This window comes from Varanus komodoensis, unplaced genomic scaffold, assembly GCF_004798865.1.
Source record: "Varanus komodoensis strain SLA01 unplaced genomic scaffold, ASM479886v1 scaffold7_3, whole genome shotgun sequence".
In the NCBI taxonomy this organism is placed as follows: domain Eukaryota; kingdom Metazoa; phylum Chordata; class Lepidosauria; order Squamata; family Varanidae; genus Varanus; species Varanus komodoensis.
This window is the reverse complement of record NW_025336480.1, coordinates 7,843,266-7,857,727: the sequence shown is the minus strand read 5'-3', so window position 1 is coordinate 7,857,727 and position 14,462 is coordinate 7,843,266. Positions and strand designations below refer to the sequence as shown.

Here is a 14,462-nt window from a genome sequence, read left to right as displayed (position 1 = left end):
TGGTAAAGCACCCAGTTATTTGCCTCATGTAGAGAAACCTTACATTTAGAGTTCCAATATTAATCTTGTTATTTAATAGAAACAGTGTGTGTGTACTTAAAAATCTAAAAATCAAATTTAAATTTTAAGAAAGCAGGGTGGGTTTTATTTTGTTTTTTAACCATCCTTTTTTATTCGGCCTGCACTAAAGCCACACAGCTCTTTTTCTTTCTCAAAGAAAATGTTGTGGTATATTGTGCCACTCCCACTTAAATATTGATTGTTATTCTCTTTAGAAAAGGAAGTAGTTTAAAATATCTCCAAGATTTCTTTTCTGCAGATCATAAAATCTATCTCCAAGGGAATTATTCTGCTGTAACTCCCTGTACATATCTGGAACATTAAATGTAGCAAGCAATTTACTTTTAATACTTCCTTACCCTTAAATACAAGCAGCTTCAGCAAAAGAGGAAAATAACCTACAGAATGCCAGGATTAAAGCTATGAGGGAATTTTCACCTGTGCCTGAGATTCTCCCATCATCTGGTACGTGACAATCAAATCAGATGACCAGCTTCCCTTGCTGCACATGGAAGATGCTACGTAGATGTAATAGTTTCAGACAACAACAGTCTGGGAAAACAAGAGCTACTTCCCCTGCAGACGTTGTGTAAAGATTCTTCTTTCCTTTTTCTTTTCTTTTTAATAGAAAATCTTGCTCTGGTATGACAAAAAACATACTGAATGCTCTAATGACTTTGCCTTTGGAAAACTATAGCTGCTATAGTTCATACCAAATGCCAGAAGAAAGAAAGAGAGGGAATTATAGAACAGCAGTAAAATTAGAACTGGTAGGCTTAGTACTAAGTAATTAAATAAAACCGTGGCTAATGGGCAGTGTAGACATTTGATAAATAAAAACAAATATAAAAGAGACCAGTGTGCATTTGGGTAGCTGTTTAACCAAATATCCGTATTTCTCCTTATCCCTGTTTTCTAATCTCATTTTCTCTCCATCCCCCATATTTTTACTTGTTTTAGAAAGGAATCAGGAATATAAAGGGGGTAATGGTGGCACTGCTCCTGACCCCAATCACTGTAGAAGAGGTTGGTTTGGTATTCTGCTTCTTTGTATCAGGAAATGAGCAGTCACACACACACAGAAAAACACTGAGAAAGCAAAAGAGACAGACAGACACTAGAAGAGGTTGTGAAAATTGTGTTTTCTTTAGGAACTGTCCATGCTGCATTAAGGAGGCCCATCTCATGTTTTTGTGGTTGTAGCATGAGTTGGAGAATAATCCATGATTATTATCATGGAAAAAATATGTTGCTGCTTGTGCACATCCGGTGATACAAACAGTTTCTGCTCCCTTCAGTAGCGCCAAAGTGAGTCTTGCATCCATTACTAGCCATACACAAATGACATTGTAAAGATTAGACCAATAGGTTGTGGAAAGTGAGGGCACCACCCAAGTTTACTTATGGAGTCAGCAATGAGACTTGTGCTCTGCAACTAGGGTTATTCCACTGGCACAGATCCGTTTAAGGAGTTTCCTCTGTAAATATTTTTTCATCAGGATATCCAAGTGTAATAGTTCATTTACACTAAGCTCATTTCTGGCAGGGACTAGCGAACATACATCCTTTAGAAAGCACACTGCAATGTGTTTGCAGAAAAAAAAATAAGACGCCTCTAGTGAGAAAATGATGTGTGGTTTTATGTGTGTGTGTGTTTCTCTCATCACACTGGCTCATAGTTTTCCTTCTTCATTTCTGTGCTTGCTCTTACCACTTGCTGACTTATTAGACGAAAGGAATCCATCATTGTAAAACCACAGCTGGACTTTGGGACAAACCCTTTGGTACCACAAGATGTGGTGGTGACCATTAGGATAGAAGGCCTTTTGAAGTTCAAACAAATTCTTAAAGGGTAACACAACTGTTAATGATGATAACTAAATTGTATATCTCCATGCCTAAACTCTATATTCCAAAATGCCAGATAACCAGGGCAAACAATTATGGCAAGCCCTACCATTTGACTAACTGATTTTTGGGAAGAAAAATTTTGGACTAGATGTACCTTGGTTTGATGGAGGTAGGTTTTCCATATGCTCCCAAGACAATGGAATCAAGCCCCTTTAAAACTTCACAATGGGATGGCCTCTGGAAGATATAATTTCTGCTAGAATTAAACGAGAACTATTTTGGTCAGCTTTAACAAAGTTTGCAGAAGCCTGGGGGAAAAGTGCTTCTGAGGTAGACCAAGGGTTTTCCATTTCAGTGTGAAAAAGAATGTGAAGGAGATTTTTTCCAGTTCCTTACTTTCCGTGAAGCACCTTGCCATGCTTCCTAAATATCTCCTCCAGAGCACTGAAGACCCTCCAGAACAGCATGAGTAGTGTCATTTAAAAAAAAAATACCCCTCCCCTTGCACTTTCCCTCAACTGGACCATCTTGAGTAGAACTTCACTCAAGAAGGAGTGGCAGGAGCAGACTCTGCATCCAACCCAATGACTTGTCATTATGGGAAGAGAAATAATATAAGTCAACCACTGTCAAAAAAGTCTACTATCTATGTGACAGGTTCTCTAAGAGTTCTAAGGCGGCCTTTCTTCCCCTGCCAAAGCTCTGTGGATGGATACATGAATGTATATCTAATATCCTCCCAACATTCCCATGGAATTAGTTCTTAGACCCTGTGAATTGCTTAGGACCTGATTCATACATTTATTTTTATTTATCTACAGTATTTTTACCCTGTCCTTAACACATGTCTCAGGACAGCTTACAACATAATACATGCATTCTATGGTGTGGCAGCTGTCTGAAGATACAGTTACATTATGTGCGGCTTGTATGTAGCAAGTTCTTGGGCATTTGGGGATTCTTCACCATGAAAATATAGCTCTTCCTGTGTGTGGCTTGTATTATCATGATGAAAATTGCCCAAGCTGCATGGAAAGCCACCTGCCACATGGAGCTATCGCCACATGGTTTCACTCTCAGGGGGCCACAGCACCTGAGGGTACATTTGGAAACTGGGCCTCATGTGGCCCAAAAAAGACAGCTTGGGCTAATAGGATCCAGGCAACTGACTAGAACAAGGTGAAATATACACAATGTTAACAAATATAGGAATAGTCCTGAGTCAATTTTATTTCCCTAAACAATACTCTTGGTATCTCTGGAATGAGTTGGATTAATTACAGGAGGAGTTTCTATCTGGTTGTTGTTGAACTCAAACTTTATGGCTGAGGTTCAAACAGCTACCAAAGGCTACCCAATGGGGTTTTCAGTTTTGAATGAACTGCACCCCCTTCCACCAAACACACACACACACATACACAATCTACTTTTGTGCCATGTGGTGTGGGCTGGCTGATTTTCAAGAGATCAGCAACTTGCTGACCACACAGAACTAACCATGCAGCTCTTTAGATTCAACCTATGTCAGGGCCAGCATCAATGGTGAGCAATGTCAAGCACCTCTTGAGGCCTGTACTTCTGCAGGGGTCCCAACAGTAATAGTAATGAAGAGGAAGTGAGAAGGCATAGAAGGTATATTTCCAAATAGCCCCTAAACCTCTATCAGGCATGTTCCCAAAGACAGGGGTCCAATACATGTGTTTCCTTTTGCATCTCATGTTTTGCTTGTTCCTTGCGAACTGCAAGTACTCTTACACTTTCTGCAGAATTTGCTCCTTGTTTGCTTTCCTACCTCCACTGATTGAACAGGGTTTCAGAAAGGTTACATGCCAGTTTACTCTAGGTTAGAGACTTCCTGTCTGTCCTTTGCTATGTTTACTCAGGATGAGATCATCTTCATTCACTAAAATGTTGAGTGTGTGTGAATGTGAGTGTGCAAATGGCATTTATAATTAAACCTCTACCATAAACTGACTTCAGAAACCAGAGAACAAAGCTGGGGCAGGGGAGGGAAACCACATATTCCTGTGGCTTTTCTTAAAAAAAGAAGTACTTTTCTTAGAATTTGGAGAGTGTGCCTGACTCTGTCATCTCAACACATCCTGCAGCAGGGAGTCCAGCTGTATTCCAGTAAATGCGCAGTAGCCCAGTGTACACACAGAACAGGAAAAGGTTCCTACCGTGAAATCAGTGTATTGTGAGTGTGTGTTCCAGTGCACAGTGGAGCCCTATGTATGTATGTATGTTCTGGACCAGCAAAACAGTGAAGCCTTTTATACTAGTTCTTCTCACAGTATCAGCTCTCATCTCACCAGCCAATTTTCCTTGACAAAGGATTTCACTAACCTTTCCAGGTCTTTCTGAGACCATAATAGTGCATTAATATATTTGAAGTTCAAAAACAAGAGTTGTTTTGACGAAATGCTAGACTCATCTCAAATAGCCAATCGCAAACAGATACTTCATTAAAAAGAAAAAAGAAAAAGCATGACACAATCCATAATGAAGTGGAGGCAGTGTTCAGACAGCAGTCTGAACATTCCAGTTGATCACGGATAAAATCTAATTATCCCATTGTTCAGCTTAGAAGTAATATGTGCTTTTTTATAGAACATGGAGCAAGGAACAAGCATTAAGTCCCATAAACATTAAGAGAGAAGTTCTTGGGAGAAGTTGCTCCCATGCATTTTCAGTCTTGCTTGCTCCTCTTCCCTTAATGCTAAAGCACAGAAAAAGAGAAGTAGAGGTAGAATTTCAGCAGATTCCGCTTCCTTGGGAATATATTATGTACTGCTGCCTAGGGAAAACAGAGGTATGACTCTGTATTGAGAATACATCCTATACAAAACAATAAAATGCATTCTTTATCCACAGGAAGATTCATCTTAGATATTTTGCAGAAGACCTTAATTTTCATAAAGGTCTCCACTCCAGACAAACTAATTCAGAAAGTAAATGGATATGGTCAAGTTGGGAATACTGGCATAAGCCTTAGCAGGACAGGAATACTGCAATCAGCTTTTAGGGGTGGAATGCTATGATCTCCTAACACTGGAGGACCAGACAGGGTTTTTCACAGTCCCAGAACCAAGGTTCTGAGTGGGACTTGTGCTAGTTCAGTGCTGGGATTTGAAGGCTGATCCCTGCACTCCTTGCAGCCTGTGCAGCAGAAACACATTGCCTGCCTGTCCAGGACTGCAGATACACCTTGGAGAGGGTAAAAGGGGTATGCAAGCAGTGGGGATGGGGGAAACTGGGGGCCATCAGTGTCCAAGTCTCCTTCCCTCCTCCCACCTCAGAATTTATCTAGCTGGTCAAAATGACCGTCTAGATAGAATGCATGGAGCAAGTGGCACTGGAGTTTGCGGCTGCCATGCCTTGCTCTGGACACAAGTCGCCCTCAGTGTTCAGCGGTGTACCGGTTCTGAGGGCAGGGGACATTGGATTGTGCCTAAAGTGCCTAAGTTTTATAGCTTTCATCATGAACACTCCAGTACAAAAGCTACCATTTTTCTCTACTGAACTTGATGGACAGTGGAGGTCAACCCTTGGTGTGGCATTACTTATTTCATTTTTATACTTCCCAATAGCCGAGGCTCTTTCATTTTCAAAATGAGAGCTACTTTGTCTGAAGTTTGGGTAAGCGTCCTGGCATCTGCCCTGGAATTCCATCACCATAATTCTAGGAGTATAAATATTCAGGCACTGGGGTAGGAGGCATGAAGGCACTCTGATTTTGAAGCTGAGCTGGGAATAAATGCATGGCACAGCAGCTGGCATCCTTTTTTTTTTGGTGCGGCTCAGCCTGGCAACCTTTTCTTCATGCCTTGGACATTGTGTGGTACCACTTTCTCTCTGCTTTGGGATTTTACGTGTAATGATATAACTGGCCAACACAGGCTGGTCAGAGAGATGAACCACTGTAAATGGATTTGGTTGAGATAAGCAAAAGCAGGGCCATAAAATCAAGACCAACCATTCCTGCATGTGTTTTTTTTTTTTTTCCAGTGCTGCTGAAAAAGACTGGAGGCCCAGCTAAATAGTACAGGGGATGCGTGATTCAAAGATTCAAAATTCTTGTGCATCTAGAAATGTGTTGTAAAAAGGTTTCACTGTGGAGCGAATGGCGATGCACGCAGTATTTCCCTATGTCTGGAATGGATAGGGATGAATTTGCATTGCAAAATTGGCCCAGTTGAAATGAAAGGGAGTCCTCTTGCCATGCAAACTGCAGGTGCTCGGGGAGCAATCTGAATTGGACCCACAGTGGAAGGCAAAAGGTTGAATCTATTTTAACCCACCATGCTGTGGTCCCAATTTGGATCAGCCCCCCTTTGTTGATTTGTTATGAATTGCTCCTGCACTTACCTTCAAAGCTATATGAATAGCATCACTTGTAGTTTGGCACTGAGTTCACACAGGACAATACTGAGCTCCAACAAAGCATTCTATAATATGGCTTGGAATCCTTTGCTAGACAGGGGGCTTCCACTATGGTCAATGTTCCTAGGTTCCTCAGCAGGTAGATCATTCTAAAAAGGTAGGAAGTTTGAAAGCCACTGATAAAGGGCAAGGAAAAGCTTACTGTGTCTGTCATTTCGGTCCATTGTGCCATCTACTTTACCATCAGGAAGTATCCTTAAGAAGTGGCCTCCATTGCTGCAGTAAAGGAGTTTGGGCTTCTTGTAATTCTCCATTGGGAGATCAAACTTTTCCATCAGGGCTGTGAACGTTGTTATTTCCCCTTCAGCCATCCCTTACGAGTCAGTGCTTCAGTACTGGAAAAGAAATTCAACAAGTTTGTAGCAGTAATAGCAATGTATGCAATGCATTTATTGCAACTGCATTATCAAAAAGGGGGAAGCAGTCTTTAACGAATCAAGTGGGGATTATTTTGCACACCAGCAAACCTCACTTTCCATGAAATCAACCATGGAATGTGCTGTTCCTTCACATTTGATCCACTTAACACTTGAACATTTGAAAATATAGTTTTATTTCTTTAATCTGGAGTACTCATATCCTATAGTACAGGCCATCCTTCTGCATCCTGACCGCCTGCAGATATTTTGCACTACAACTCCCATCACTTCCTAGCCAGCACTGGCCAGGAATTCTAGACCAACATTTCTAAAGGGTACCAGGCTCTGGAAGGCTGCTTCAGGCCAGTTAGCATGAATTCAAAACCATGATGTAAAAGAATAGTAAAACATAAGCAAAAGCAGTTGTATCAAAAGCTTACACGCTAGATTAAAGAAATACATTTGACTGCATAGTTTCATAGGAGTAAGCCACACTTATCACAGTGGGAGTTAATTCTGAATAAGCATGCACAGAGGGTTGCACCATACCCAAAAGACATCAGAGGCAGGCCAGCCTCTCTGCAGACAGCAGTCTGGAGTTGTGGTATGACAACTGAAAAGGGCTCCTCATGCGTCCCCTTACTGGTTATTACCAGAGAACAAATATTAATTCTTTTTTAAAGTTCTTTGGGGAAATGCTTTTATGGTTTCTTCCATTCTGTCTATAAAATATATAGTTTTAAATCTATGCACCTATTAAGCCAATCTGTCTGAGAAATAAACAAGAGGCACTCGGCTCCCTGCTGTTTTGATTAGGTACCGAGTCGAACAGACATCCTGCCAAAGCAATCACTAATCATAGGAATGTTCAAGAAAAAGTGGGAAATTGGTAATTTATGGGCCCAGTGTTGGTAATCCTTTTCACTTCTGAAGAATCTGCAGGGGCAGACAAAAAGATGGCTCTATACAGAAATCATACTTGGACATATTGAAAATAAGCTGCTTGAGCAAACGAGTGGACGTTCCTCAAGTAAGCTTGGCTGGTATCGTAAAGAGATTTCCAAAAGTGCAAGGAAGTGTTGTGCCCTACACTACAGCCAATAGCCATGCAGGGCGCTATTTCTCACCCAGTGGATTTGACGCCCTCTTCTGGCTGGGCTGCAGGCTTATTTGTATAGTTTGATCAAACGGTCAAAGCCCCTAAAGCACTAATCTTCTAAAAAGCCCAGCTCAGGGCCCTTAGCTGAGATGAAGGGAGAGGCAGGAATGGAAAATGAAAAGTGGGACATGCGGTAGATCTAGTTCTACTCCTTGTAAGGCCTGTTTAACTCTCAAGTCAAAGCAGACAATCTACAGATTGCAGATCATAGAAGAGCTCTGCTTTTCTTTGCGCCTGACAGCACCTTTCCTCATGCCCATTTCAGGATATAATACAATAAAACCAATGCTGACCCATTTGTTACATTTGCTGAAATACGAAGGCCTAAGCCAGGATGCTGCCTTCATAGATTTGATGGTCTGATCCAAATGCTTCTCTGAAACATTTTAGCAGAACAGCTCAATTGGACATTTGGAAATGATTTAGTTAATTTCATGTTACTATACTTCTTTAAGATTCAGCACTATTTTTAGAATCTGTCCCTGCTTGCCAGCAACCTTTGACTCCCAAGGAGGAGTTGAATGAATACTATTTTCCACCCCCATTGTCCTGCTGTGCTAGACTTGAACGCTGTTCTCGTACTTTTATGATCATGTCGTTGATATTCCACACGCACAACCCTACTCCTGGTCCTGCCATTATACTTTGGACAAAGAGGCACCAGGCTTTACTGGAATAACCGTATTTGCATGCACTTGCAAGAAAGAGGACACAAACCAAATGCAACGTAAGAGGACTTTTTTCCTAGTCAGCCTTTTAATGATTGAAAAGCTTGGAGAGGACCAGGAAACTACATCCACGATGACCTCTCTCTTCAGCATTCCACAGCAAAGGTGAAATGCTCCAAAGTGAAACACCCTACAAGGAAAGGCTTTTGGCGGTTGCTTGGATTAGGCCTTTGGTTGGATTAGGACAGTAATGAATGAGCGGATGCATTTGTAGGCTCTTACAGCTAATCTAACCTTGCACACTACATATCCAAACATGTTAGATCTTTATATCTTGTTCCAATGTTAACTTCCTTTTCATTTTTAAGTAGGCTCTCAGCACATTTACTTGACTGATTTGCACTGGGCTCTATTACCTTACACTCTCATACTACTTGAGAGTATATGATTGCTGTCTTGATGCAATAGGATTTCCAGTTAATGCTACACCAAGATCTTAATATGCATTTAATGAGAAGAAAGCCTCATTGAATTCACTGGGCATCTGTGGATATCATTGCAGCTTAGAAGGTTTCAGAAGCTCACTGTGGAATCCCGAACAAATGTTATTGCTGGTGGTCAGACAAAATGATCAGTCTCCTAAATTTAGCGGTTTCACTTGATCAGATAACTTAAATGCAAAGCAAAAATGTTTCTTCAAACTGTTCTTTTAATTTCTTCTCCAAAATTGCACATTTATTTACTTTACATTTTAAAATCTGGATTTTAATAAAAACCTTAAAGAACCAAATTGGATTTTTTATTGATTGTAAAATGCATAACTAAATCCAGGTTGAAAGCGAGCAATTCAGTGTACAGTATATGAAAACACAAACTACAAAAAGATGCAGTAGAAGCAAGCTGTTGAATAAAAAGAATGACTGGAAATTGCTCAGTCGGGAAAGACTTGGCTGAAAAGAAAAGTCCAGCAAACACCAAAGACCAAGCAATATAGATACAAGTTTGATTTCAGTTGTAAGGGCATTTTCCCTCTTTCCACAGTAATATACAACACAGATGAATGGTGGTGTAAATTAAATTGTTATTGAAAGAGCATGTCCATTACCCATGTTCCAAAACTATTCTCAATGTGGGATCCCAGAGACTACTGGGATGTTAGAACAATAATGCTGTGGAATCCATTGAGCAAATCCACTGATCCTTAATGTGAAGACTGACCCACATATGTATGAGTGTAAAACATCGCAACCTAGGCTAGCATAGAAGACTGCAGTCAGCAAAAAGAACAAAGCCAACATTTTCCCTACTTCTTTCCTGTATTCTCCTGTGCTTGACAACTCTGTACGTGTTCCAATCCTTCTCGGTTTAAATCAGCATTTTTCTGAGCTAAACTGGAGACACATTTCTGTCATATACCTGAAAAGGCCTACTTTGAAGTGTATGTTCAAGGACTGCTTAGCCTTAGAGAGAAGCCTACCCTCTTGTTTCTCTGCATGAACAATTCTTCAAGCATGATTCAGTGCAAAGATGCAGCCAAAAAACTCACACCAGCACACTGAAAGGACTGCAGCACACTGAAAGGACACTGACTCACACAGAGATATCATACGCAACCTCTTAGATGTACTCCAAGGAGTCTTAATTAGTTGATTGATTTACAGCATGGGTCCTCAAACTAAGGCCCGCGGGCCGGATCCAGCCCACCACGCCCATTTAACCAGCCCGCCCCACGGGTTTTGCACTTGCCAGCGCGCAGCTTGCTCGCAAGGAGGTTGTTTTGGACTAGCTTGGAGAAAATGATCTCCTCGCAAGCAAGCCGGCGCCTCGCCATGCGCGCACCCAGGGTGGCTTGCTTGTGGGGAGGTCATTTTGGACTCGATCTCCTTGCAAGCAAGCTGGCACCTCGTCCCGCACCCCCCCGCCTTGCCTCGTGTGCACGCACATGCACCCCGCCCCTCACCAGTGGCCCACGCCTTGGTGGCCTGCACAGCTGGCACCTGTCAACTGGCCTCCTTTAGAAAAAGCTGAAGGACCCCTGATTTACAGGGTAACTGTATGGAAATCTTCTGCGAAAAATGCCAAACTGACTTATTCTTAGGGTCCTCTTTTCTGTAGCACAGCAGCGGTTTGGAAATTAATTCTAGACTGCAAACCATCTGCCATGGTTTTAAGAACACACACATACTCACACCTACCTCTCACTACATTAATAATAAAATGATAACAATGAAAGGTCATTAATTTTATAACAGATGAATCAATCAGTCAATTTTTAGACTTCTCTCTCTCGCTCACACACACACTATCATACTTCTGTTCAAGTGTGCCTGTGTTAGAACCTCGAGATTTCAATTTTGGAATACTTCTTTAACCCATATTTATTCCTTCACTATTTAATTGTTTAAAATGTCTCTCCATGGTCGCCAACAGCAGTCATTCGAGCAGGTGGTACTGCAGTGGATGAGGGGAAAGCCACGCCACGCCACGCTGAAAGACTTACTTCCATTTTCCTGCTCCCTTCAAACTCCTCATGTATCATGTCCTTTTAAACACTGAGCCTGTCTTGTTTAATCAATGATATGAAAGTCATTCTGGGAATATTTTTGGTTGAGGAGCAGCATAAAAATACTTCAAATAAAATATATTCAAAAATAAGACTTGATACTTCATCTTTGCCTAAACTTCAGTTATCACCTGTCTTAAATCTTTTAGGGTACAGTCTAGTACTCTCTGCTTGAGATGGATCTAGGCTTCCAAACTCAGAGGCTTACATGCATCTGATTCACGGAGCGAGGAACAGCAGTGTGATCTCCACTGCCACTGTGCCTTGAGTTCGGCATCCTCTCCAGGTGGTTGCCTGGCCTTCCATCTTAAGGGTGGGGAGTGGCAAGTCTTTCCATACTGACTCCTAGAGAAGCAGAGTGGGGGCCCGGACTTCAGAGTGCCAACTTCAAATAATCTTGTGTCCCCCACCCAAGTAAACCCTGAGAGCCCACAGAATTGCACCATTAATAGCCTCTCCCTTTTTGAGAATAAACCTGGGAAACTCCTTTTTCATGTCCTTTATATAAAATGTACTGTGTTCTCACCCCATCTCTTCACTCATCCAGTAAAAGCAATACCTTTTTCTCTACCATGCCTGTTACAATAATATTTAAGTAACTACGTTTGTAGAAACTCTTTGGTTTATGTGGCTGAGCGTATTCGTGCCAAGGAGAAAGCTGCCTCAGACACTCTTCCTGGGTATCTATATTTCATATAAGGGAATTGTAACATTAGACAGATTTTTGTGTACTGTTCTAAGGTTGCAATTTGAGCCTACATCCGATACTAATGAAAAGTACATTGCAAATTTAGTGTGCTGGAAGAACAAACCAAAGGGGCAGGAACTTTCTTTTGTACACTGTAATATCAAATTATCTCATGTGCTTTAAAGATATGTTTGTGCCTGGTGTATTGGTGCATTTCCCGACCGTATTTTTCCATTGCCTCCCTCCCCTCCCCTCTTCCAGATCAGCTATCCTCAGCCTGCTAGGACTACACCTTTCATCATTCCCGACAGGTTTATGCTGGCCCAACTGGAGGGTTCAAGGCTGGACAAAGGTTTTAGAGATTTAAGTGATTCACAAGTTCAAGGCTGTCAGGACTGGCACATTTCAAAGGACAAGCAGTCCCACCAGCCGCAAGAGGAGTGGAGAGGAATAGTTGCTTTCACCCTCCCCTTTCTCCTAGCCCATGCCTGGACCTCTCCATAGCTTCCTATTTCCCTCTGCTGACCATGGCGAGCTATTGGACTTCCAGGTTAGCTCTTGGCCCTTGCCTTAGGGCAAAAGGAGATACAGCATCAATAGGTGTGCAAAGTTGTTGTTACTTTTTAAAATGCAAACAGCAGCTGCAGAGAACATTGGGACCACAGAGGATGGAGGAAAAGAACAACTTGCCAAAGGACACCTCTCCCAATGCAAAAATATGCTGCAGGGAGCTGGTATTTGTTGGAACAGCAGCAGGGAGAACATGATAAGCTTTCCTTCTCCGCTTCATGTGATCACCTTGTTGCTTGGACCCTACGTCATCTAATTTTGGCATTCATGCAACTGGTTTGGTTTAAAGTAGTAAGAAGCATGCTCTTACCAACCACCAGATTCAGCCTTCTCCTGTTCCATCTGAAACACACTGCCTCCTCCCTGCATCCTGGTTTAAACTTGTCTAAGCAGATCCATTCAGATCTATTTGGCCTTCTGGTAAGCTCGCTTCTACAGCATGCTTCCATATCGTTGCTATTGCATCTCCGCTTCCCAAGGATGCTAACCTGTCTTTGACCCCCAGCCTGCCTTCTGAAAGTGCTTTGAGTGTGCTTTTTGCCACCCCCACCCCCTCTGCCACCACTGGGAATTGCTGCACTTCCCTTCCCATAGACCTGATTCTTTTGGCAATCTATACATAGACCACTTGTCAGCACTGAAATAACCCTGTTTCTAACATTAAAAAAACATCTTGAAAAGAACTCTCTGTGTCTTGCCTCCTGGATCCCTAGTGTTACATCCTAATACTTAATAACTCATTGCCTTATTTGCATTTAGATGTTTTCCCCTTTAGAGTTTCCGTAGATCGGCCCCTGATCACCACACTGAAGCAAAGGGAGGATGTGAAGGGGGAAGCAAAAGGAAGGAGCTGTAGAAAAGGAGATAATAAAATATGCAACTTTTGTTCCAATCCTCCTGCCTTGCCAGGAATAAATGACAACACACAGCCAGCCAACTAGGTTTGCTTTTGTGGGAAATCCTATACATTCCATCTGGCTGATCAATCCAGAGCCAAATTTGCAAGGCTTCAATGAAATAACAGTTTAGTTTAAGTTGTTCCCATTAATTAGCATGCTTTCCCCAGCCCCACATTCGAAAACTCAGGAATAGCAGGAGAGACGCAAAGCCACAGGATATCCATGGCAGATCTAACCTGATAATGTGCAAGATTTTAGAAACATAGAAACAGAGAGAATCAGAAGGGGCTTCCCAGGCCATCTAGTCTGAACCCTGATTCCAGCTCGCTCTGCTCATGACATGACTACCATGTGCATGTCTGACCTATTCTTGAACACCCTCACCGATGGAGCTTCAGCCACCTCCTGTTGAAGCCCATTCCATACCCTCGGGATGCTAACTGTCAGGAAGTACTTCCTGGCATCCAAATTGAACCTTGGTTCCTTGAGCTTGTCTCAACTGGAGCGTGTCCTGCCCTCCTCTGCAGGGAAAAACAGGTCTCTACCCATCTCCATGTGACACCTCCTCACATACCTATATGTCACCAACAGATCCCCTCGGAGTTTCCTCTTCTCCAGGCTGAAAAGACCCACTTCCGTCAGTCTCACCTCATACAGTTTTCCCTGCAATCTGGCCACTATCCTTGTGGCCCTACACTGCACTGATTCTAACCTGGCTATATCCTTCCTGTAATGTGGATCCCAGAACTGAACATAATACTCCAGTTGCAGGTGCACACAGAGTGGTAGTAATACCTCTCTTAATCTAGAAGCCATGCGTCTGGCTGTGCAACCAAGGGAGGCATTCGCCCTCTTGGCTGTGCAACAAAGGGTGGCATTCGCCCTCTTGATAGCCATGTCACACTGCTGACTCATGTATAGCCTGCAGTTGACCAGTAAGTTGAGATCCCCTTCACAAGTGCTGCTTTCCAACCACTTGTCCTCTAACCTGTACTTATGATACCCATTCCTGTGTCCCAAGTGCAAGACCTTGCACTTATCCACACTGAATGCCAACCTGTTGTCCCCTGTCCAAATCCATCTGGATTAGTGGCTCCTCAGTTGTGGCCACTGCCTCCATTTTAGCATCACCTGCCATTTAGATCAGCAGACTGGTCATCCCTTCTTCCAGGTTATTGATGAAAAGATTTAACAGGATTGGT

The 14,462-nt window shown here is 42.4% G+C and overlaps 1 protein-coding gene across 2 annotated transcripts in view; it reads right to left on the bottom strand.

Moving 5' to 3' along the window:
- Positions 1-14,462, bottom strand: part of FGF1 (fibroblast growth factor 1) — a 61,180-nt gene that overhangs the window by 1,907 nt on the left and 44,811 nt on the right. For both annotated transcript variants that reach the window (XM_044454435.1, XM_044454436.1), the window contains exon 2: positions 6,497-6,689. In XM_044454435.1, the coding sequence (XP_044310370.1) occupies positions 6,497-6,665 (169 nt within the window). In that variant the 5' untranslated portion in view covers positions 6,666-6,689. The remainder of the gene's footprint in view (positions 1-6,496; positions 6,690-14,462) is intronic.